Source organism: Parasteatoda tepidariorum, chromosome 6 (assembly GCF_043381705.1).
Source record: "Parasteatoda tepidariorum isolate YZ-2023 chromosome 6, CAS_Ptep_4.0, whole genome shotgun sequence".
In the NCBI taxonomy this organism is placed as follows: Eukaryota; Metazoa; Arthropoda; class Arachnida; order Araneae; family Theridiidae; genus Parasteatoda; species Parasteatoda tepidariorum.
In genome coordinates this window covers 3,024,600-3,049,509 of record NC_092209.1, presented here as the reverse complement: position 1 = coordinate 3,049,509, position 24,910 = coordinate 3,024,600, and the positions used below count along the sequence as shown (strand labels likewise).

Here is a 24,910-nt window from a genome sequence, read left to right as displayed (position 1 = left end):
AAAGAATTATGTAAAATGAATTGTATTAATATACAGGTAAAATCCATTAAAGTAAGGGTTTCACGTTCCCTCTCACCAGCCGCCCTCTCCCTTTCAGAAAATTGCAATCCTTAAAGATGTTTGGAAAAAGAAGTTAGCTGTTAAAGAATATATAATGCATAAAATTTATAAATTTAAAAACAATCTCAAAAATTTAGAAAAAAAAAAGATTTTGTGAAGAGAAAGTTTTGAAAAATTTCTGAAAGAAGTAGCGATTTTTTACGACATTCTCGTTACAAATACTTGTACTTTTTCCTAAAAAGGTAACGAAAAAACAACGAAAAGTACTAAATTTAAAAAGCAACACAGTACAAGTAAAAATACGTACTTTTTACTTTTACTTTTGTTACAAGTAACGAAAATAAAAGTATTGCCATGTATGCTGCTGTTATAATATATGAATCAATTAACTGAATTTGACATTTCTATTTAGATTTTTTCCTTTTTTACGTATTTTTTTGCATGAAATTTTTCGTTTTTAGAATATTTTGATTAAAATGTATTTTTTTATTCATAAATTAGTTTAACTTTTGCATTGAATCTTGTTATTTTGTGAATACTCAAATAACACGTTTTGATGTTGAACATTATTTTAATGAATAACTTATTTTTTATTACATTTATAAATCTACGTTAAATGTATATATATTTATTTAAAAAAACTTACATGCAGAGCATGCTTTCGAAAACTTTTGATGGTATTATTTTTTATTTTAATGCTCCTTTCGGTGATTTAAGAAATTTTAGGTCATTAATATTATGTAGATGCAATGGACTTTTTATGAATTTGTGTAGATTACTACAATACATTTGTAAAAATTATAGTCTTTCTTAGATTTCTAATTATAGTTAAGTTTTGTTAATATAAGCATGATATCATATTTTAGAACTTAATTATGAATACTATGAGTTTCAACAATCAATTTCTTTTAATCTAATATGTTACTAATTTATTTATTCATATTATTCTTCAAGTTGTTATTTTATTATTTGCGTGATGCGTCTTACCTAATTTTTTATCGAATAGGTGCCAAATGGTTATAAAATAATGGATTTATCTTTCTCATAAGTAAATGTTCCTTATTAATTGCATTGAAAAGTTAAAAGTACAGAGGAAAATCACATGAATGTGGTAAATTTAAAACATCATGAGTCTGCGTCGAGCAGCAACATTATGCCAGGTGATACTGAATAAAGTTAATCGTCATTTTAATGAGATGATATATTAAAACGTGTTTTTCTAAATCAAACAACGTAAAGTCACCGGAAAGGACAAGGAATAGTAATTAAGAAAAAGGAAGAACGGGCATTCATCTAGTATTTAAGAATTTCAGAAACTTCACTATTATTTTTTTTTTTTTTAGTAAAAAGTGAATAATCAGTTTTAGGCAAAACAAAATCATCACTTTAACTTTAAAATGTCCGAATTATTTTGACTTTACAAAAAAAGCCTCATGATTTTTTACATTCTGAATAGGGGTGAAGTTATGTTCTAGTATATGTTTACTTAAAGGAAGTAATGTTTTAATTTCTGAGTATTAAATTTTAATTCTTCTGTGCACACGAACAATATATTATGTTAAAGTAATAGAAAGCGTTAATACAATATAATTTCCGCTATATTGTATTGAGGATTCTATAGCTGAAAAAAAGAGATTTCTGTTTATTAAATTTAAGTTTAAAAAATTTCTCTTTGCCATTCATTTATGGTTTTTAATTCTTTTAGATGGACATGGAGGTTCTTTTGGACAATCAAGTGATGAAGAAACTCAAAACCCAAGAGCAAGAGGACAAAAGACAGAAAACATCCCCGGATGTCGTCCAGCCACAACCCCCTAAAAGACCAGCCAGGGGAAAATTGTTTGGTTTATGGAGAAACTGAGATTTAACTATATTGTTATTTAACCAAAAAGGGTCCCTCTGAAAACTCATCACAACGAATGATACTGTGATTCATTTTTAGTTGTGAATTGTGAAAAGTATTTCCATTCGACATTTATCGGCCTTTTATGGTAAACGAAAATAACAATTCCTTACGACTTTCCTACTGATAGTCTGATTTGTGATTTTCGATTGATAACCATTATGACTACGAAGAGTTTTTATGGTTTTCGGTTGATCATTTCAACTGACAGTTTCGTAAGTGGGTAGTCACGGTTTTGACTGAGTTTTCATGATTTTTAGTGGATTGTCGTTTCAGGGAGCTTTAGTGTTGGGTTGATAGTCATAATTTCGTTTGATAGTTGTTACGATTTTTGTTTATAGTCATAATTTTAATTTTCGATGGATAGTCATGGTTTTGACTGATAATTCTTATGAAACGCACTGATGTCTTCAAGAAATTCATAACTTTCAAATTAAGAATCTCTCTAACAAAAATGATTAAATATTAATTCTTAAAAATATTGAACAAATTATTCAAATTAAATATTATGTCTCTTTTTAGAGCTTAATCAAAATGTAAAATAGTTCTGTTTGGTATTATTATTAAAATGGAAACGATTTAAATTATTAGTTTTTAATAGAAAATTATCAAAATATTTATCATTCATTTGAAATTTACTTAATCACCTTTAAACTATAAAAAGATTCGGTAAATTTAAAGCAATTTAAGAATATATCAGTAACATGATAACGATTAAAATATTTTTCTTTAAAATAAAAATTATTTCAATATTTATCATTAAGTTGAAAACGATTTAAATAATTATTAATAAATTGTATACTCTTTAAATATTTATCATTAAACTGAAAAAAAAGATTTAAGTATTCATCCTGAATTGGAGCTCATTAGGTGAGTTGCGTCTCTTTTTACGTTTCTCAATAGCTTCAGCGGTTCTCTTTCATTTTAACGAAGAAATCATTTGGAAACAATTTTTTTCAATTCACCAAAGTTAAACTGAAACGTTTGAGTAAACCATAAAATATTCGATAACTATTGAATGGAAAAGTTCTTTTCTGTGACTATTAACGGCATTCAATGCTTGAACATTCCTTTATTAAGAATACCGCGAACATTTACTAGATATGCTTTAAACAAGCCGTCCATGACATGTAGTGAGTTTACCGTGGATTTGAACTGTATGGGTGACATTTAATCATAAATGTGATAAAAAGCATGTGAACAATGAACCACCGAAATCCACTTTAGTGTAGCTGTTGACTTTTAATTATATAGTCTGTTGACATTATTCTACGATGTACATACACCGATGTATTATTGCTGTTTTGTGTGTTTGTCTTAGAATGTTTATAAATTATTACGTGTAAATATGTCTCCAGCAGAAAATTATTCAAATGAAGTGTTCACACTACTCACGAAAAAATAAGGTTAGAAAAATTATCAAGTGTCGATGCATTTGGCAAAAATTTATTCCTTATCAAAAGTTTGTGTAAAAGCAATGGAATTAGATAATTTATCGAACATATTTAAATCTTACTTTAATTTATTTAAGTAGAAAAAAATATGATGTATAGTAAAAAATACAAACAGGGGAACTTTTCAATTTTGTTTCACCCAATTTGAAGTTTTTTGATCTACAAAGAAATTTTATAGTGTCTTTATATAGTCATTTTAAAAAGTTTAAACATACATTGAAAAGCATAGTTATCAATTTTTTAATTTTTATCAAATTTATTAGGTTTTTAGTCAAGATATGAAAGATCTTGATTACTTAGATTATCTTATAACTTTTATTTGGTAATTTAAAAAAAATAAACTAATAAATTTATAAATGTGAAAATCTCTTTTAAAGAGAAAAATCTATTTAAAATTTACTTCAAATGATGCTTTACTTTATGCCTTAAGAAATTAATTTTTTTCTGAAATTAGAATCTTATATAATATATTTCATTTGGATACACATTCAGTTTTTGTTTCCTAAAATTGTTTCTAAAATGAAATAGTTTTTGCGTCCTCTAAGTATATATATATATATTTTCCCGTAAAATTCAAAGCATCGAGATTTATTTAAAATTCATTCATAATGCATTTTGCTGAAGCATAATTTATTGTAAAAAGTTAATAATTTACTAATAATACAGGTTTCTGATGGATCTTAGAAAACTTTAATAATGGTTATAAAAAAAATCACAAAAGCTTTGGAATCAAATTTTTTTATTTTTGGATACTTTTTTTTAGCGTTATGATAAGTGGCCGCTGGAAATTAAAATGTATCTATGTTTTTAATGAAACAATAATCTGCAGTGGGTGGTCAGAAATAATTTGAAGTATCTTTGTTTGTTTTACGTTTTCTAAAATTTTTTCAAATTTCTAAGACCCATGAGAACACTGTAATATGAATTGTTTGAGCCAAATGTGCGTGAGTGTTTCTTTCGGCGGCTGAGGACCATTTTTAGAGTGAAAGAAGAAGAAAATTGTCACAACGATGCCTTTATTCATTTTACAAAGTGAAAACACAAAAGAAGTCTTAACCAGTGAACAAATGATAGAAATATCTTTTTAACCATTGCAGCTGTGATAATCATCCAAGAAAGGCATTTCTCTGTGAAAGAAAAATAAAATAAAATTAATTTCTGCAAAATTATGTGTGTTTGTAATTTTGTGTGTTATGTAATTTCTGCATTAATTTATGTGTGTTTGTCTTCAGTAATTCGCCCTTTAACACTACACTGAAGTGCCATTTAATATAGAACAGCGAATTGGTACAATCTTTGATCATTTCATCTTTTAGGTTAGTTTCACTGGTTGCATTCTATAAATTTTAACGTATCCTCAAACCAAGTACGACAACTGTTTTATACGAAAGTGGTGCTGTGAATCATCTGAGATAACTTACAGTTACCCTACAGCAAGGAGCCATAGAATAGTGAAACAATATTCTTTTAAACTAAATGGTGCAAAGTAGCCACCAACCGGTTTGGGCATTTAGTAACACTAAAATTAATAATTATAGTAAGATATGACATACGTAAGAATCAGTAAATTTTAATAAATTAATTTCATATTTGATTAATCATTTAATATTTAATTAATTAATGAAATAATTAATTTTAACTTAATTTTTAAATTTTCAAGATTATAAATTAAGAATCGGGAATTTATAATGTATACATACACTAATCTCAAAAATAAAATTAGTTTGTTAATAAGACATTGAATAATTATTATCCATTAATTTGATCAATAAAAAAAGAGAAAAGGGGGAATGAATACTTAAATAAATGAATAAGATACTCACTTAATGGGCTTATTAAAGAATTGTTAAAGAGAAGAATTATTGAGCTTGGGAATCAAATCAGTGAATGAGAGAGTTCGATTCTGTTTTTTAAATGAACAAATTTTAATAACCTAAAATGTGTGCTACCTCTTAGTTTTTCCAAGTCCAATATACCAAACAAAATGTATACAAATAAATAAAAAAAATTAAATAAAGGACCAAAGATTGCTATTTCTACTTAAAATTCAAGTTGATATGTATAATAGCATATAACGATGCTATAGCTGGAGAAAAAAGAGTTTCTATGGAATTCGATATATTTTCTCCAACATAATTGCTAAAAATCAACCCTATGTGAGAAATGCAGCAAAGGTTAGTTTTTCATATTATCCACTAACAGTTCCAATAAACATACAAGGTAGAATACAATAATTTTCACACTCATTTTTACCCAGCTTTAATACCCAAAAATAATGTCTTTCTGAGAAGTACAAGAATGTCAAATATTGCTATTTCTACTTACAATTCAAATTAACACGAGTTGTAGAAACCAATAATTCTATTATCTTAGAACACAGAGAAAATGGCGTTTCTGTAGAATTCAGCTCATTTTCTTCTAAGTTAAAGAACGAAAAACTACGCCTTGATGAGAGTTACAAGATTATCAAATATTGCTATTTCTATCCAAATCAAATTAACACGAGTGAAAGAATACCATAATGCTATTATTTTGGAACACGGAGAAAATGGCGTTGCCATGAAATGTAACCAATTAGGAACTTTCCTTCAGTCTGCTTTCCTAAATCGTTAGGAAACGTCTTGTGAAACATAATTACTATCCTTAATTGCTTATTACGAAGAAAATTCGTTACTTTTATTTTACTTTTCTGAAGTAGAACATAGCCATTTAGTTCCGATCCTGACTCTATTCGATTTTGTAATTGAAAAGAAAATGGCAGAAGATTTGATTAAAAGGTAAGTGATATTTATTTTGGTTACAATTGAGGTTATTGTTTAAACACATAAGAATTAATTTTTAAGAATTTGATTATTAAATCAAAAGTCTTTCAAATTTTTAATGGAGCGAAATTATTCTAAAAAATCATATGCTATTCTTATTTAACAGTGGTGAGTCATTTTAAATTCTGCAAATCACAGTGTCTGATTGTATTAGGTGATAGTCTTAAGAGTCTAATTAATATTGCGGAAAGTTTTAATTCCTTTTGGTAACGTCTTCGAACGCTTAGACGCAAACAGTTTAAGGCTTTACTTCACAGCCTCTGTCGTTACATGAAATATTGTTTTTTTTTGTAGCAAATGACTTTTGTAACTATTGTGAGTTTATAGTAACTATTCATAGCTGCAAAACATAGCACAAAATTTTTATCAATCAAAAAGTTTTTCCGATGCTGCATTATTTGGTTTATAAAAATGTGCAAAAATTGAGAATTTTTAGTTTCTTAAGTCTGGACAATTTTTTTCAGTCAAATAGTATATAATGTTTAAAAAAGCTTCTCTTCGAATTTTAGATATTTAATATGTAGTCCTGTTTTATTTCTTTTGATGAAAGTGAAGACCTTATTGAGTCGAAATTCGCTAGCTGTCACAGAAAAAATCGCAAGTGGATATAATTTTTTTTTTTTTTGCATTGAATAGTCTTTCATGTGTTTAGACACTGGTTAAAATAATTTTAAAAAAAATCCTATTAGTAATAATCAGTTGAATTTTTTTGCAGTTATTCATTTAAAAAATCAAATTTTGAATATCATTGAAGAAAATTGAACAAATATTTCAGGTACTATGCGAAATAGAAATTATGTTTTGAAGAGAATATAAAAGTTATAAAATGTTATAATATAAATTCATTCCATAACCAAGACAAATTTTTAATTTTAAATGAAAATGTGTTACACACAGATTTAAGACAAAAGCATTGCTAAATAAAAAATTTTTAAAATAGCCTGGCTTCTTAAAGAATGTTTGTTTTTTTAAGAGAAATGTAGCTTTTATACTCTGTCTACCAAAAAAGTGTTGTTGCATATTTTTGGTAACTAAAGTATCGCCTCTTTTTCATCTTGTAAAATTTCCTTTATTTTGCGTTGCTATGGTAACTATGGTGCTATTTCATAAGAAATACGGGCAAACAAATAGTAAAAAATATTTTACGTCTACTGTTATTTAAAAGTGCAGAACCATTTTCTTTCGTTACTAGATAATTTAATAATTTTTCCATGTAACAGTGCTTCTATATTATGTCTATATGATGGAGAACATATTTTAGGCAAAAATAAAAAAATTGTTCTTGAACCATTATTTTAATTAAGGCATTTAAGCAGTGTTTGTATTTTCCTCAAAATTTACTTACCATTTCATTCATTATCTAGAAGTTTTGTTCAATTTTTTGTAAATGATGCGCTATATACAATTTTTTCAATAAATAACTGCCAAAAAGTTCAGTTGCTTATAATTAACTGGAAGTATATATATATATATATATATAGATTTTTTGGAAATTTTCTTCCAATTATTGCAAATATACACTGAAATTTGTGTAAGTTGATCGCTTGTGGGATGTCGCTTCAGTGGTTCAACTTTCAAAAATATATAAGTCATTATTTTTATATCATCTATTTCTTATATCATGTTATTTTTATATATCCCCATTCAAAATGTAGAAAAATGCAATATATTTCTAAAATAACTTCAGAAATTTTATTTTAAAATGAGTGATCTCCGGAGGTCAGTTGATTTGTACACCTTTTTAAATAAGAAGATTTTCGCATATTATAAGATTTAAAATCATTCCGTCAGAAATCAAGAAAATATGTAAAGATAAACTCATAATGCTTAAATGAGGGTGGTTTTAATGTTCATGTTCTCATTCATGTTCGTGTGGTTTTGTGGTACATTTTTTATTGAAATGTTTAGTAAAGCATATGTTCACATTAAAAAAAATACAAATGAGCTAATTATCTCAATAGCACTTTTTTGGATAATAAATGAGCAATTTTCTTAAAACCAAACTGTGCACTTATTTGTTATTATAAATTATGGTAAGCAATGAATTTTATTCATTAGGGTTTTTCTTTCATCAAAACAAAAACGAACTGTTAAAAGAATACACAGATCTAAAACAATGAATTTTAAACAAATAAAAAGCAATTTAGCTCAATGACGCTATTATTAATTTTTTTTTCCTTTCCCAACGTCTAGACACATTATTTAAGGTGTAGGCCTTAAATATGAATACATAAACATATAATTTCTCGTTTAATGAATCTAGCTGCTTCTAGAACCCATCATCTCGTTATTAATATGTTTATATTGTGTTATGTAGTTTTAATGTCAAAGAATAGTTATATGCAGCTATAGAATTTAAAATGTGAGTTCAAAGAAATGTCAATAATACTAATTATTATTAATATTTGACCAGAAAATGTTTTATTATTAGGATTTATTAATTTTAAAATCCTTAACATTGAAATGCCGTTTGGAGGAACAAGCATGTTTAAAATTACTTCTGATGGTTAACTGTAGCATTTCTTTAAATTTTGATCATTTCTATTTGGCATTTATAATTGTTTCTACTCGCGTTTTTACTTCAGAATTTAAATTATGAACTTTGAGAACCTTAATAAGGTATTTCGTTCACGAGATTCACCTGATTTTTTTTTAAGCACTTCGTAATGATGTTCCGTTTATGACGGTACAACGCTGAAACACATTTTTAAAATTTGCACCCGAGCAACTCAATGTGGATGGATGAAACATCTTACAATAAACGTCACGATAATTTTATGTATATGGAGAGAGATACCACGTCGATCTTAACTTGTTCAGAATTGGCAAAAAGTGAATGAAACGTTCCCATGGCTCGTAAATTCCGAGAGTATAAACGTACGTAAAGGACCGGGAGCTTTGTCCCATTAAGCATAATTTCATTCATTCATATAAAATCATCATTTCAATTAAGTACACTTAGATTTATAGTTTAATATCTCTAATTGTATCTGAAGATACAGTTATAAAATGTTCACGACATTTCACAAAACTACAAAACTGACTCGAAACATACAAAATAATATCTAGCAAACTACACTCTAATAAACCAATAAGCAATTCATACTTTTTACCTCTTACAAAATACCACTTTACCACTTGCCTTTACCGAATACACAAAAAAACTCAGAGCGCAGAAATTCATGAGCGTAATCTCCTCGAACAGTTGTTGACATGTTTAAACACCCCAAATGAAAGCAAGAAAAAAAAAAGAAAAAAAAATTGGTACCGATAGCGTATAATGAAGGTCAACCTTCTGAGACACATTGTTCAAAATTATAACAGACGTCAACCACTCTCAAGGGTCACTAAAAAAATTGAAATAAAACGTTTCAAATTGAAATCAATTCCGTGTGATCATGGGCTACTGGAGTTGGAAAAGCTTGTCTCTTATACCAAGAGAGAAGCTCGTCTTCTGATATCTATGGTCGCGGTCCTGAAAGAGTAAAGAAATGAGTTACCGCTGTGTGATGAATCATGAGATTTAATAGAATAATTCACAGCTTGTTATGCAAACTCAATGCTAGTCTAATTGGTTACAAAATTAAACAAATATGCATGTTTTGTCAGTGATGCATGCCCAGTTACTTAACTATGTATAAATAATTTCATAAAATATTAACACAGAGGAGAGCATGTAACTGCAACATTTTGTCACACGCATTAGAAACCTCCTTCTTTAGTCAACTTTTTTAATTATTGAAAACCTCGAGAGCTAATGACATGATAGTCAAGGTTCGGCATTTGTCAACAACAAACCAATTTTTTTGCAAACTTCTTAAATTGTGGTTAATTTATGATGGGTTTGGAAGAGTATTCCATTGAACTCTTGGGAAAGCACTATTAAAGTCAATATGCAAAATTATCAGATGGTAAGGCCACTGAGGATTTGTTCATTTTTATAATAAAGGATAAATTCAGTTCTTGATAGCAGAGTTCAACTTAGATAAATGGTCAACTTACAAGACCATCAAATTGTGATCCAATTGGTAGGTGTTACTGTATTAAGTTGATGCTTCTTTACTTCGTAACTTGTAATGTAAAACATGGCACATGGAAATCTGACCATTATATAGAAAAAATTATTTAAGTCGCTCGATTTTAATTTTGAGAACTGATGATATAAGATTTGAGTGTCATCATAAGGTAAGTCCGATTTTTTTTCTATCATTTAAGGGGATACCTGCAAGTGATGCAGTGTGGGTATCTCGATCCTGATGGGTTGTAGAAACGTGGCATTTGTTTACATTAGCAACTGCCTTTTCATTATATTTCGAGAAAGCCTAGCCCGTCAAGTATCCCTTCTCTTAAGTGACACTTTCTATATTCTTTCAGAAAGATTCTTTCTCAAAGATTTCAATTCTTTCACTATATATATACACAGAGACTTAACACAAAGAAAGGCAAGAAAACCATGCGGAACATTAACAAACTAATTATGCATCGAAGTTGTCAGGTACACAAAACAAAAATATATCACGGTTACACAAAAATACCTAAACAAATAATAAATCAAAGTTAAGTAAAAAAAAGAGAAGAGAAGGAATTATATTTCAACTCATTCGATGTGCGATACGGTTCTGTATTTAATTAACTTATCATTCATTAACATTCTAAGTTACGTGGAGAAACTTAGTTCAACTTTAAGACGCCATTTTGCTGATAAGGATTAGTCGGTGCTGACGTCATAGATCACATGTGTGGGTATGGGAGGTCTTCTTCCTCTTGAAGTGTAAGTATCTAATTGCATTTTTGACGGTAGTCTGTGACTTGGTGAACCTGGACTCAACTAATTGTTGTCCCTTATTCAGATGTCAACAGATTGCAACGCAAAAATACAAGCAATCTGAATAATTTTTCTATATAACGATTGAGTTTTTAGGCACTCAGCTTCACATGACACGAAATGAAGCACCACAATAAGATTTGTCAAGTTGATTACCTTGTAAGATGTCCATCTGTTTAAGTGACTCCAAGCGTTCAATTCAATTGAATAGCTTTTTCCATCTAGGAAGCGAATCCGAAACATTTTCATAGGTTTAACAGGGAACTATACAGGCTTATGAAAGTTTCAAGTGGATCACCCTTATAAGTTGACAATCGGTCTAAGTTACACAAAGCCCTCAGTTGCACGTAACTTCTTCAATTCATAAAGTGAATCAAAATTTTTTTCATCGACTTAATATTGGCTTTTTGAGCTACATGGGATGATGACAGTATTAATTTTTATTTGTTCTTCAATATCAGATATCAACCAGTGAGATTGAAATATTTTGCATGCACAACAAATGATACTCACAGATCCATCCGTCCACCCATCATTCTCTTGCATGGGATGTTTGGAGGGAGTTCTTCTTGGAATAGAATCAAGTGTGAGCTCAGTAACAGGACGAGGCGAAAGGTGAGAGAACAACATTTTATATCGAAAAAAAATCATTCTAGTACTTAAATTTTCAAATTATTCTGACGAATTTTTGCAATAACTTTAGCCAGTGGTCAGAAGAACTACATTATTTTTGCAGTTAACTACTTTATTGTTAGAAACGTAGTCAACTACAACTTATTTTCTTTTTGAAATGAAGTGACTACAAACTATTTAAGGAACCGAATTTTGGTGGATAAATTGATTTACACATTATGTTCAAAAAAGTTTTGAGTAAAAAATTGGCTTCTACACGGGATTTATTTAGAAATATTTATTCACATTTACACGAGACAGTTTGTTATTCTGAAATATTTCTCTCAAATTTATTCACTTAGTCTCCCACTTTTTATGCCCTTTTCGACAGCTAATATTTAATTTAGAAGATGCTAGGAAATTATCAAATTTCGTTAAACGTTTAATGCTCTTTTATTTCCTCCAAGAAATTACGTATATCGAGAATATGTTTCCTTCCTTTGAAATATCATCAATAATTTAAAGGCCTACAATCGCATGTGAAAACGTGACCAAAGAGATAAATTATCTATTATTCATAATGGCTATTAAATTTAATTATACGTAACTCTAAATAAGCAATTCTTGTTTACTCACAGTCACATGAGGGCATTTAAAATTGCGTACTTTGACAGAAACGCGAAGATTTGACACATCAAATTCGAAAAATTAATTGTGTTAAAACCCTGTTCATCTAGTAACCTAACACAAAAAGTAGTTAACAGCAATCGCTGTTAACAACACTACTCACTACACTTTTTTAAAAAAATATATAAGTAGACACTACAAACAACGAAAAAAAGTAGCGACTACAGCAGTTTTACTACTTGTAGTGCGATACTCTCGATCACTGACTTTAGCAATATTGCACCAATATCCTTACACTGTTTAGCAATCAAGGGAATGTAATAGTAATATTACTAAGATCTTTTCATTATCTTTACTCTATTCAGTGGCATTAAAACGTTTCCAACCCGTAAGTCGTACTTATCGCTTTATCAGAAATTGTATAAAACTACCTGCAGACAGAATCTATGCTTTATTATTTGCAGATGAAAAGCAGTGTAGGCTCTTTTGTAAAAAGTCAGTGTAAAAATACTGACAGGAAAGAAAAAAAAAGAAAAATTTGATTCGAGAGAAAACTCAAGAGAAGAAAGAGAAATTCGATTTGAAAAGTTTTGATATTTGCTATACAAATTTAATTTAGTTTCTATTTACTTGAACATTCATTTTATATAAGTTCAATGACACTCATTTTAGGTATTGTTTTAATATGTTAAAAACAAGCTTTTGTTAATGTTTCAAAATATACTAAACACTTTTTTCCCGTTAAATATGTTGATTGGAACCGGGGGCTTTTTTAGTTGGAGACTTTCTAACCAAAATTTCTGAATGTTTGAAGGCAGTACATTACTGTGTTAACAATTGACTTAAATTTCATAGGCATCTAAAAGTGATTCGATTTCCCCTGCTCTCCATCTTTTTACTCAATTCAATACCATGGTTTCGTAAAATCTAGGTACGCAACGGTTTGATATGAAGTTAGAATAAACTTGCATGAGGTAAAAGCAAGGTTTTCCGAAACCATTGTAACGGAAAAATTGCGTAAATTTGAAAGGCATATTTTATTTTCAAAGAGTATAAGTATCTTAGTGATTAAAAATCATTTTAATTCAAGGCTTACATCAGAACTTTTGATACCACTTTCATAATAACTGTGATACCTTTTGAATCGGAGATATTGGAAAGTCTGCTTTTATTAGCTATGTTTTGCCAAACAATATTTATATAGCTCTGGTACTTAGTGTACTGATAAAAATATCCCCGTACCTATTCATGAAATTCGCGTGTCTCAAAATAATTTAACTGTCTCAAATTCTAAATTGCCTCAAATTCTAAATTGTCTCAAATTCCAAATTTGTTTAAATTTTGGAGTTTCAACTGTCAAAATAATTGCTCTGCGCTTCGAGGATTCTTTATAAGGATTTTGTGATATTGTGACTGCAGTCACTTTTCTAACTAACGCCATCTGTTGGCAACTTTTGTAATTAATTGAATTAGTTGATAATTTCTGAAACTCATTTGATAAGATGGCAATTTTGTTACTTATTTAATTTAATTTTGTAACTTATTTAATTGTCCAGTTTTGTGACTCATATAACGTAAGTAACTCAATAATTTTCGTGGTCACTTTTGAAACTAAGCTGATCCGTTATACAGCGGCTGCTGTACTGGACTACGGACCCAGTGGTTATGGGTTCGAATCCCACCGTAGGCTAGGAAGAATCTCTCTCTCTCTGTGTTCTATGTCTTTTCCCTTTGTGTGAATGTAACCCACCCTATAAACGGTGTTTGTATGACGTGAGCGAGGCTATTTCACCGCCGTGGCTTAACCACAGGTGCCCACTGGGTAACGATAAGAGAGTAAGGCATTTCTGAAGCCAATGGGAAATAGACTTAAATCCCCGAATTGAAAAAAAACTTTGGTAACTAATTTCAAAAGTAGTATATGAATATCATAAGCTTTCACCTTCCTTAATTTCGAAATCCTGTATTCTTTCGCAGATTTGAAGCATATATACTATATATATATATATATATATTAGTTGGTTTTTTTTCTTAAAATAAAACTAAAGCCTTTTTTTTTTTTTTTTTTTTTTTTGAAAAGCGCTTTATGGGATTATTGATTATAGCAAATCTTACTACTATAAAACCAAGATTTTATAAAACTTTAAATAAAAATAATTTAGATAACAAAAATCAATAAATAAAAAACTCATGTTTGTTTCTTAATTTTATTTTTACTTTGAACCTGTGTATAATTATATAGATTATGGAGAACACAAATGTCATATGTCTCCGAAATAAGTTTGAAGATTGAAATAATTAATCTGCAAGCCTTTTTTTTTTTTTTTTTTTTTTTTTTGAAAAGCGCTTTATGGGATTATTGATTATAGCAAATCTTACTACTATAAAACCAAGATTTTATAAAACTTTAAATAAAAATAATTTAGATAACAAAAATCAATNGGTACAAAAGTGCGGTCAATATAGTATTCAAAACTCAAAGAATGGGATTCATAAAATATCCTAAATTTTCGAGCGCAAACTAAAAAAAGCAACTTTCAGTAGTTTTTATTTTTCCACAAATAACAATGTGCTACATTTTATTTCTGTGATTAATAAGCAAAATATTCTAAAGCGGTAATTGCATTAAAACATGTGTTATATTGAGAATGGATGCTAATTTTTAAAATTTTTGTGCTTAGATCAACTGATAAAAATGTAAAGTTTCAGGAAATTATTCAGATGTGTGAAATATTTTACTTTTTCTAATTAGTATTAAAAACATAGTTTTGCATATTGAGTTGTAGTTTTTCGATTGTAATATTAAATCTAAAATAGTAACAAACAAAAGGGATTGACTTAATAACCTATAGAACATTAAAAATTCACCATAAATATGCAACATATTAAACGCATCTTTATGGTTAGTTTACAATTAACTCCGCAGGTGTTTTCTGTTGACCTGAGAAACCATGGGGAGAGTGAATATTCAGATGAGTTCACACTCCAACACTTGACGTCAGATCTTCTTCAGTTCATGAGGGATCAGAACATCCCCCGAGCAATACTGATTGGTCACAGTGTTGCTGGAAGAGCTTGCATCCAATTGGCTCTTTTGAAGGTACTCTTTCATTCAGTTTAGTTGGTGTAGATGCGATATTTGTTTAAAATTACAGCTTGACAAGCATTAAATACTGGAATTAATAAAGTTAAATCATTATTTATTTAGCATAATATAATTTTAGAACAATAGACTTGCAAACAGAAAATGGATCGTATACAAAATACATAACTTTTATTTTTATTATCATTTTACAACCGTCGTTGTAAAACCGACCCAATTGTACAACCGATCCTTATTGTAATGTGAGTGCTCGATTCCCTGATCAACAACAGATCCTTAATAGCTAATGGAACTTCATCAAAATTCAATTAAATTTAGTGGTATGCAGATACTTTTTTTTTTGAGCAAGAGCACTCGAATTGTTGTTGATTTTTTAGGTGAAAACTTTGTAAAGCAATGTTTCTGAGCATATAATCGATCGCCAAAGCTACTCCTGGCATTAATCTTTATGTCTGAGTTTTGTGTGAAAATATTGAATTGGCGTTAATATCCTCGAAGCAATCGTTTAAGTCGAAACTGTGACTCAGGAAATTATTGAAAGCATTATTATTAATATTATAGCATCAATATTAATATATTATTTATTTTTTGCAAAATTTGTTTGTTTCTGCAGTTTCTCCAGTTAAAATATTTGTGATACCATTAAAGTGGATGAAAAATAATAATTCCGAGTGTTTTCATGCTACTAAAGTTCTGCTGCTTTCGTATTTGATACGAAATATAAAAAGTAACCATTCGAAAAAATCTCTGCCACACTCAGATCAAAGAAGGCATCCCCTCTGCAGGGAATTATGATGGCATGTCTTCGAAAATGGCATGTTTCCGAAACCGTGCCATTCTAGTGTGGTGCAAATGCAGCACTACTAATACAGTCCAAGCAACAGCGAAAGTTCAAAATAACCATTGAACGATCCTAGTTGTAATATTTTTTTTCTCTAAATTTAGAATTTAAATATGTTGTTAATTTAAATTAAATGGAGAAAACCTTAGTTTAAAAATGCCATAATTGCGAACATTTTTAGTGCATATAGTTTGAAACGAAAGTATGTGATTAAAAATACACATGACGGACGGTCTATTACACCGATCAACCGGTTTACTGATTTTAATTTTGCTATAGTGCTGGGTTCTTTCATGCGATTCTTTCCTATTTAATTTTTGGTTTTAATAATCAGGGCGGCCGCACTTACTGTGGGCTCCTCTTATGAGAAATTAGAAATCTCTGAATTGAGATACCCTACACTGATGTTTTTGAAGGTTAAGTACCACTGCCCAGTATACACACTCTAGATTAATATTTAAGTCACTTCCCAGTATAGATTTACTCGGTGTACCCTACATTGATGTTTTTTAAGATAAAGTACCATCTTGCGGTATACATGGAAACGTTACTTTTAATAAGTAACCAGTAAAAGTACTTTAAAAAAGATTAACGAGTAAAAAGTGAAAAGTTTTGATTTTAAAAAGTAACGAGTAAAAGGTACAGCAAAAAGTACACCTACAAAACAAAACAAAATGAAGGATTATAGAGTACATTTCGAGAAAATAGAAAATTCAAAGTAATCTTAAATTTCTTCAAAAAGTTTCATTAAGAAAAATTTATTTAAAATGCATTAAATTTTAATTTTAAGGTATAAAGCTTTAAAATGCAAGAAAATGTTACAAAATTATATTGAAATAGTGAAAGAAACCAAACGAGAACTCAAAATTGAATGTTTTCATCGAAAAAAGAATTTTAAATGATGCTCATTTCAGGACTATTAATATTTTTTTTACCTTTAGAATTTTTAGTAACAATTTAATTTGTTAAGGAAATTTAATAACATTATGATTTTATGTGTTAAGAACTAAGTGAAAAAATTGTATTAATATACAGGGAAAATCTATTAAATCCATAAAATCGCTTAAAGTAAGAGTTTCACAGTCCTTAACACTAGCCGCTCTCTCCCCTTCAGGAAATAGCACTCCTTAAAGACTTTTGGAAAGGGAAGTTAGATGTTAAAGAGTAGATAATACATTAAATTTATAAATTAAAAAAACAATTTCTTAAAAAGGAAAAGTAACGTAAGTAAAAGTATTGCTATGCATGCTGCCTGGTATACATTTACTCTGTGTATCCTACATTGATGCTTTTTAAGATTAAAAGCCAGCGTCCGGTATGCATATTCCCGGCATACCCTACACCCATATTTATTTTATATTAAGTGGTTAGGTTAACTGGACAGTTCGTGTCGGTTAAAAAATACTACTTCTTTTGTACCGATCACAGTATTTGGTTCGATAATATTACCGATATTGTCCCGACCCCATAATGGGGTTCAATAACATTACCACTACTAAGCCGAACGCATGCTCGGAAAGTGACACTATAATCAAAAAACGGCATAATAGGGGCGGAGATTTCATTATTCCATAATTACTGCACAATAATCATTGCCATACGACTTTTTATCGTTTCCCCGCTGAAAAATAGGTTCAACAATTTGCAACCTGTTTTGTATACAATAACTGCATTCTTTAAGATGTGGTATTCAATTTTTACAGCCCGAGATGGTGGAGCAGCTGGTGGTGGAGGATATTTCCATCAGTGATGTGTCTGACAGCAAAAGAATTGCACTGAAGAATCTTATATCAAACATGCAAAAAGTGGTCTCCCAACTTCCCGTTTACATGAGTCTCAATGACGCCCACAACATGATACAGCGCCTCATGCAGAAACACATGGTTCACGTGAGTTCCATTACTTGGTTGCAGTTAGGAGGTTTGATTGACCTCAAGAAATGTTTTAACAATTCCATATTTGGCACTAAGTCGCAACTATTGCCCGTAATATTTCTCAGACATTTAAATACTGCTTTGGAGGTTTTAATTGTTGATTTATAACCGCCATTGAATGTAAGCTTTGGAGGTCTTAATCCACATTAAGTCTAATATTTGGCGCATAATCCACATTAAGTGTAAGCTTTGGAGGTCTTAATTGTTAATTTATAACAGACGTTGAACACATTCACACACCACCCATCCATCCGCAAATCGTAATTTTCACCTAATTTTTAGTCGCGAGATATCTTCAGTAAATCTGTGTCCTTAGACTAGACCAGGGAAAAAAACAGAAGTGACAACTGCAATTGGGAGTTTATGGCGGAAATCAAAAACTGATTGAGTATGCATACATCTGCCTCGAGTGACACTGAAAAGGAGTATCACTATTTTTGAGGTACAAAAGTGCGGTCAATTACTTTTGTGTCTTCCAATGGTATCCCTGAATTCGGTGGTGTCTTCTTGATTCATAGGGTACATAAGCTATGACGAATATAAATGATATAATATGTTTGTTCCTTTGATTTAAACGGTACTGATTTTAAAATGTATTACTAAGGAAGAGACTTTTCATGGTAAATTTTCTTCCACCAACATTTGCAGTTTTAAATTTAGAGTTTAGAGAAATGGGAGTTAAAGTATGCTGACAAAATATTTCCAAAATAGCAAGATTCAAAGAAATTAATGCGAAATTGCTGCCCTATCACGTAACACTGAGTTATGCGGCCATAACTTGTCTGCATTTTGATATCATAAATGCTCATTTCAGTATTTGAAACTTCATGGTTTATCTGAACTAACTTGTCTCTAAACTTTAAATTACCAATTGAGGTAAAACAGAGTTAAACATGAAAAGTCTCATCCGCGGCCTAGCATCGTCTTAATCAAATAATCGTTCAATTGAAAACTTATTCCTTCCTTTCTTAAAACATCAGGAAGTTATTTATTTTATTCATTTTTCAATTATTATAATTATTTTGGTGTTTTTTTTGGATGAATGGGATAACTGCAAGTGATGTAGTGTGGGTATCTCGATTCTGATGGGTTGTTAAAACGTGGCCCTTTGCTTACATTAACAACTGTTCTTTCCTTTCAACTTCGTGTAAGTCAAGCTCGTCAAGTATCAATTCTCTTAAGTGACACGCACTATAATCTTTCAGATAGCTTTCAATTCTTTCACTCAATATTTACTTATTTAACACAAAGACAGGCATGAAGTCATGTGGAACATAAACAATTTGATTATGTATCGAAGTTTCCAGGTACATGAAACAAAAATATATCAGAGTTACAATATAAACAAAAGATAAGTTAAGTTAAAGAAGTAGACGAGAAAGAATCATATTTCAACTCATTCGATGTGCGCTCTGTATTTCATTAACTTCACATTAATTAACATTATAAGTTATGTAGAAAAGCTTTAATTCGCCATTTTGCTCATAAATATTAGCTGACGTCATTGGTCACATGTGTGCGTATGGGAAGTCTTTTTCTTCTTGAAGATTTGGTTTAAAAAATATTTCATTCAAGGTATTTACGAAAAACTTTCGCGATCATTTTTACCATAGGATAGAATTATAACTAAACTAAACTGAGTGGCGCGACAGCTCATAGGGGCCCCAAGAGCTATACCCATCTCAGTTTTCTTGATCTTTGGGCTCAGGAGTGCAAGAGTATGAGTCTCGATCGGTTGGTCTGCTAAACGCAGAACCCCCTGTGTTTATTTCCCAAGCATTCTTGGTATCATTTTATCTACCCACTGACTTTGATTTGACTGATTTTAAATTACCTATACTCTTGTTTTAATTCCCATTTTTACCCTTTTTAATGATTTTGGGCACTGATGCTTCTAATTTTTGTGCTTTTGCTTTTTCATTTATTGGATCCTAAATTGCCCTGGATATTTTAATTTTAATTGTTGCTTTATACTCCTATTTTAAATTCGATTAATTTTTAAATTGATTTTGTTGTAATTTGGCTATCAATTATATATTCTCTAAATGTTTTTAACCATCAAACCGTCCTCCTTCGAAGTGTTCTTCCTTTCATGCTTTTGGAGTTCGGCTGTCTTTATTGTAACGAAATCATCTGTAATCTAATGTCATTGTTATTTCTATTTAATTATTTGTTTATTTTTGTAACTGTATTTATTGTGGTTTTCAAATTGTATTGTATTGCATTGAAACAATCGAGTGCCCATATCATTGGGCGGGACGACTAACTAAATTCTACCCACTGGAAGGATGAAAGATTGAGTCAACCTTGCCCGGCCCGAGGATCGAATCGAGGACCTGTGGCAGAAAGCCACAGCGTCCTCGTTGACTGAGTGGTAATGCGAAGCGTTACCACTCAATCAACGGGGTTAGATGGAATAATAAATTGACTAAATTTTTATTATAAACTAAATTTAAATACAATTATTGACAGAACTTAGATTTAAGATTTGTGCTATGCTCCTAAACCTTGAAAACTACCCTCGTAGAAATTCAAGGCAATGATTCTGTTTCTATTTCCAATAGTTCGCGGCCAATGGAGAGACATCGGCTTTGGAAAAGGCTTTGCTATTTAAAAAGAATTCTTCGACAGGAGCCTTCGAGTTCTGTTTCAATGTGAATGTACTCCTCAAAAGTCTGGACTCTATACATCTTCTGAGGAATGATCTTTCCGGTGATCCCGTTTACCTTGATAAAGCTCTTTTCTTAAGCGGCCAGCACTCCGTCATCCCATTGTATGTTCCATATTTATTTCTATGTGCTCAGATTCTTATCTGTTTGGAGTAACTGCGGTATCTAAATACTTATTTGTTGTTTATTATGACTTCTACTTTGCTCATCCAAATTTTTATAACGAGTTATTACGCGTGAGTTATAATCAACTAAATTAGGTAAATTTACCTGTAGTTATAATCAACGAAAGTAGTTTTTTACTAAAAAATGAGAACAATTTTAATACTTTACTAAAAAATTTTTTTTCTTCAAATAGCATAAAAATTTATAGGATATTTCATGACGCACCCTATTTCATTCACCAATGGTAAGAACCAAGGAAGCAATGGTACCACCACATTGATATCTGCAGCATCAACAAAGAACCAAGGACTACGCGGATCAATACCTATTAAAAAAGAGAAGGCCTCACCACGGGTTAATATAAACAAGAAATTTGATTCCTTAGTATAGCCCGAACGTAGTGACATATTTCTTATTTTTTTCACCCACTGCGTAGTTCGTTACGTCGGAGTACTAGATCCGTGCTGAGGATGTGATGATGAGGATGTGTCCGTGATGTATCGCAACAATATCCGAGTCACGCACGATTGAAAAAAGTCACACAATAAAGTCGATGGGATGTGCATCACTTTCATCAATGGGTTACTCATCCGCAGAGACCCGATTTATGCTTCATTAAAATTAAAACGTGATATAAAACTAGACATGATATTGATATATATGTTACCACGAATGACCGAAATCAAGAGAATGTCGACTTTCACCGGTGAATGTTAACAATCACATAGTCGCTTTGGTCCGATTTGATCATAGTTTATTCATTGATATTATTATATTTATTTTAATATCTGCTAAGGATAGATTAGGAGAAACATCAGTGTTCGGAGTACCGGTTCAATGCATTCTGGGCACTTGACCGTAAGGAAACATTGATGTAGGGCATACCAGGCAGCAGCACTTAACTAGCATATATTTCTGACATTTACCAAAGCGCGACTATGTGATATACAACATTCACCGGTGGAAGATCCATTTCGGTTATTCAGAGTATACATACGGCGTATTTAATGATGATGAGACACAAGTTTGGGTCAGGAAAGGCAGGTATTTTTGAGCCTATTTGAATGTAATTATTGAAAAAAGGTAAAATTAGCATAGAATATAGATAAATAGAAGTACCAGCGAATGAACAAGAAGTTCATAGCAGGTATTTTCCGGTCATGAGTCAATTCTTATGATGTGCTCTCTTCCTATCTATGACTGTTTTAATACTTTTAATGCCTAATATTTAACTACATATGTATTATTGCACGTTACTGGCTCGTATTTTTAGCTAAATTTCTTCCGGCTTAGAAATCTGACTTGTTACTTTTTTAATGATTTGCAACTGTTACTTTTTCTGATTTGTTATTTTCAGTTTACCTTTCAAGATCCGTAAATTCGAAGACTAGAAGTAGTTGCATGCATTTTAAGAATTGTTACTTTTTAAACCTATTTATATAAATGTTTTCAGTTAATTTAAATTCCATGAATATCTTTCAATTAATCTATTTCTCACCTTTCAGAGACGAAGACAGAGATCTGATATTGAAGCATTTTCCCCGAGCACAGTTTGCAGTGGTGAATAAAGGTTATCATTGCACACATGCCGAAAGTCCGACAGAGTTTGTCAGAATAGTCTCCGATTTTTTGACGTCAGAAGAAGAAAGACTGTAAAAGATGCATTGCGGAAACTAATGACTCACTTTAAATGCTGTTGATAAATTCAATATAAAAAGTTGTGTGGAAACTGATGGTTGCAAATTATTTTAAATATTTTTCCTGACATATTTGAGTGTTTAGATTTTGAAAATACTGACGGTTTATTGCAACAAGCGAGTTTTAAAAATGTTAGTTAATGGTTGATTATAAATCATATTTCTAAACTCTTTACAATCAGACGAATTTTTCAAACAAAGTGACTATCAGAGATCGCAAATTGCTATATAAGCGAGGAAACAAAAACACACATATTTCCAATAACTGATAAATATTGCTGTTGGAAAAAGCAAACTAGGGCTTAATATCACCCCTAGCCAGTATTTTTTATCCAACTGCATTCGAATGTCTTTCGCTAGGAGGAATCTTTAAGTTTCATACTCAAATAAATTAGTTTTAGGTAATTTAAATCGTAAACTGTTATATTTGAGTATATAGCTGTTAAAATATGACCCATTACTTTATTTCAATCTCAAAAACCAGAAACAATTTGTTTTCTTTCTCACTTAAGTATTGATTTGCGACCTTTAATGCTAAAGAGTTTATAGTAACTGTCTACCTATCTCTCTCTCTCTCTCTTTCTCTCTCTCTCTCTCTCTCTCTCTCTCTCTCTCTCTCTCTCTCTCATATATAATATAAGAAGAGAGTGAGATGATAGCACATAGCCAATCACAGATCACTTGCTTTAGTAGCGCACAAATCAACCAATTAAAATTGATAACGCATGTGTGTGAAAAGGTAATAATTTTTAATAATGCTGCTTGTTAAAATGTTACAACTAAACTTACCATCTAAAGCTGAGTAGCAATTTTTATTTTATTTTGAGTATGTCTAATAATGATGTCAGAGTTTTCCATTGTTGTCCGTGCATTTCTATTTGCCTAAAAATCACGAGGTAGGATCCAGTTTTTCCTCATTCATTTCTAATTGTTTTGGTTGTCATCAGCATAAAATTGATGTAAGTCGCAAAGGTATTGTTTTCTTTTAAATAGTTTTGTATCCCTAATTTAAGTTATCTTCCTGTACTGCTATTATTAGCGAAAAATTTAAATTATGGTTGTGAACTCATCAAATTTGTTTGAACAATATAATTTTATAAGAATATAAATGTTATTTTAAAAAATGATTACTTCGAAAAATGACTTCTATTCACCAAGAGATCTAAATGCTTATAATACTAATAGATAGTATCATTTGGACGTGGGAAGTAGAGGCACAAGTGTAAGCAAACAGAACTCTTTTCAGTACATATTTGTTAAGTGAATAATTTTAATTTTAGTATAAAAACTGTTTTCGGCCAAGAAAAAACAATTATTGCGATGCAATCATCGGGGTTGGTGAGCGGTAGCGAACAGGGAGCTTAGCCCCCTAGTATATATATATATATATATATATATATATATATATATCTATNAATAATAGTATGGCGATTTTTTACCTTTCCCCTAAGTGAATTAGTACCATTATACCATTAATTTTGCCTTTATATATATATATATATATATATGCATGCCCAATGTATGCATGCACATATACACGATATTTTAGTGTTCAATGTTTTTATCCAAATATGCATAATACATTTGTGTACGATTGAACGTTCATTGGGCGTATTTAAATTTTGCATATACACATACATTCTTTTGATATGAGTAACTTATGAACGTACATTTAACATGCATATATTGTAGAAATGTATGAACATATAATGTTCTTATAATGTACATATATTGCACATATGTGCATACATATATTTGACGTAAATCTTTCGTACAAATTTTACATGTGTACATACATGGTATCTTAATATATGCAATATGTACAATATATACATGTCCAATGAATGTTTCCACACATGTACAATACACGTATGCTCCATGCATGCATATCCATGTGTACTATCAATGCACGTACAATGTCTGAATGTTCATACATTACATGTATACATATGTAGATACATTCTATGTTCGCATATATACAATATGCGTATATCCAATAAATGAATGTACATATGTACAATACATTTATGTCTAAATATATGTATGCAATAAATAAAATTTATCTAAGTTAACTGATAACGAAAGTTAAATGACAAAATCAGAAGATATTTATATTTAGTTTTTAGCTTTAAATGTTCTATGTCATTTTAAAATTACTTGAATAAAAGATAATTTTCAGATTTTCATAAAATGTTTGA

At 30.2% G+C, this 24,910-nt stretch overlaps 2 protein-coding genes and 1 long non-coding RNA gene across 4 annotated transcripts in view; 2 read left to right on the top strand and 1 right to left on the bottom strand.

Annotated features, from left to right (window-relative positions):
• LOC107453895 (bicaudal D-related protein homolog) overlaps positions 1–4,583 on the top strand; it is a 131,696-nt gene extending 127,113 nt beyond the window's left edge. For both annotated transcript variants that reach the window (XM_043044634.2, XM_043044633.2), the window contains exon 11: positions 1,766–4,583. In XM_043044634.2, the coding sequence (XP_042900568.1) occupies positions 1,766–1,921 (156 nt within the window). In that variant the 3' untranslated portion in view covers positions 1,922–4,583. The remainder of the gene's footprint in view (positions 1–1,765) is intronic.
• On the bottom strand, positions 4,417–5,992 carry LOC139425869 (uncharacterized). The gene is made up of 2 exons (XR_011636934.1): positions 5,743–5,992; positions 4,417–4,544 (listed from the first exon to the last, which is right to left on the bottom strand). It is a non-coding gene; the product is annotated as an uncharacterized lncRNA (long non-coding RNA).
• A 48-nt stretch (positions 5,993–6,040) lies between these two features.
• LOC107453911 (sn-1-specific diacylglycerol lipase ABHD11-like) lies at positions 6,041–22,748 on the top strand. Its single transcript, XM_016070928.3, has 6 exons — positions 6,041–6,194; positions 11,526–11,679; positions 15,230–15,403; positions 17,951–18,136; positions 20,746–20,954; positions 22,521–22,748. The coding sequence occupies exons 1-6, from the start codon at positions 6,172–6,174 to the stop codon at positions 22,669–22,671; spliced, it is 897 nt and encodes a 298-aa protein (XP_015926414.1). The 5' UTR covers positions 6,041–6,171; the 3' UTR covers positions 22,672–22,748.
• The last annotated feature ends 2,162 nt before the right edge of the window (positions 22,749–24,910 follow it).

Bases quoted from the DNA above. Each gene is read 5' to 3' on its own strand.
- LOC107453911 (XM_016070928.3), top strand. From the start codon at position 6,172: ATGGCAGAAGATTTGATTAAAAG. The intron at 15,404-17,950 runs GTACTCTTTCAT...CAATTTTTACAG, and splicing joins TCCAATTGGCTCTTTTGAAG to CCCGAGATGGTGGAGCAGCT. The intron at 18,137-20,745 runs GTGAGTTCCATT...TATTTCCAATAG, and splicing joins TGCAGAAACACATGGTTCAC to TTCGCGGCCAATGGAGAGAC.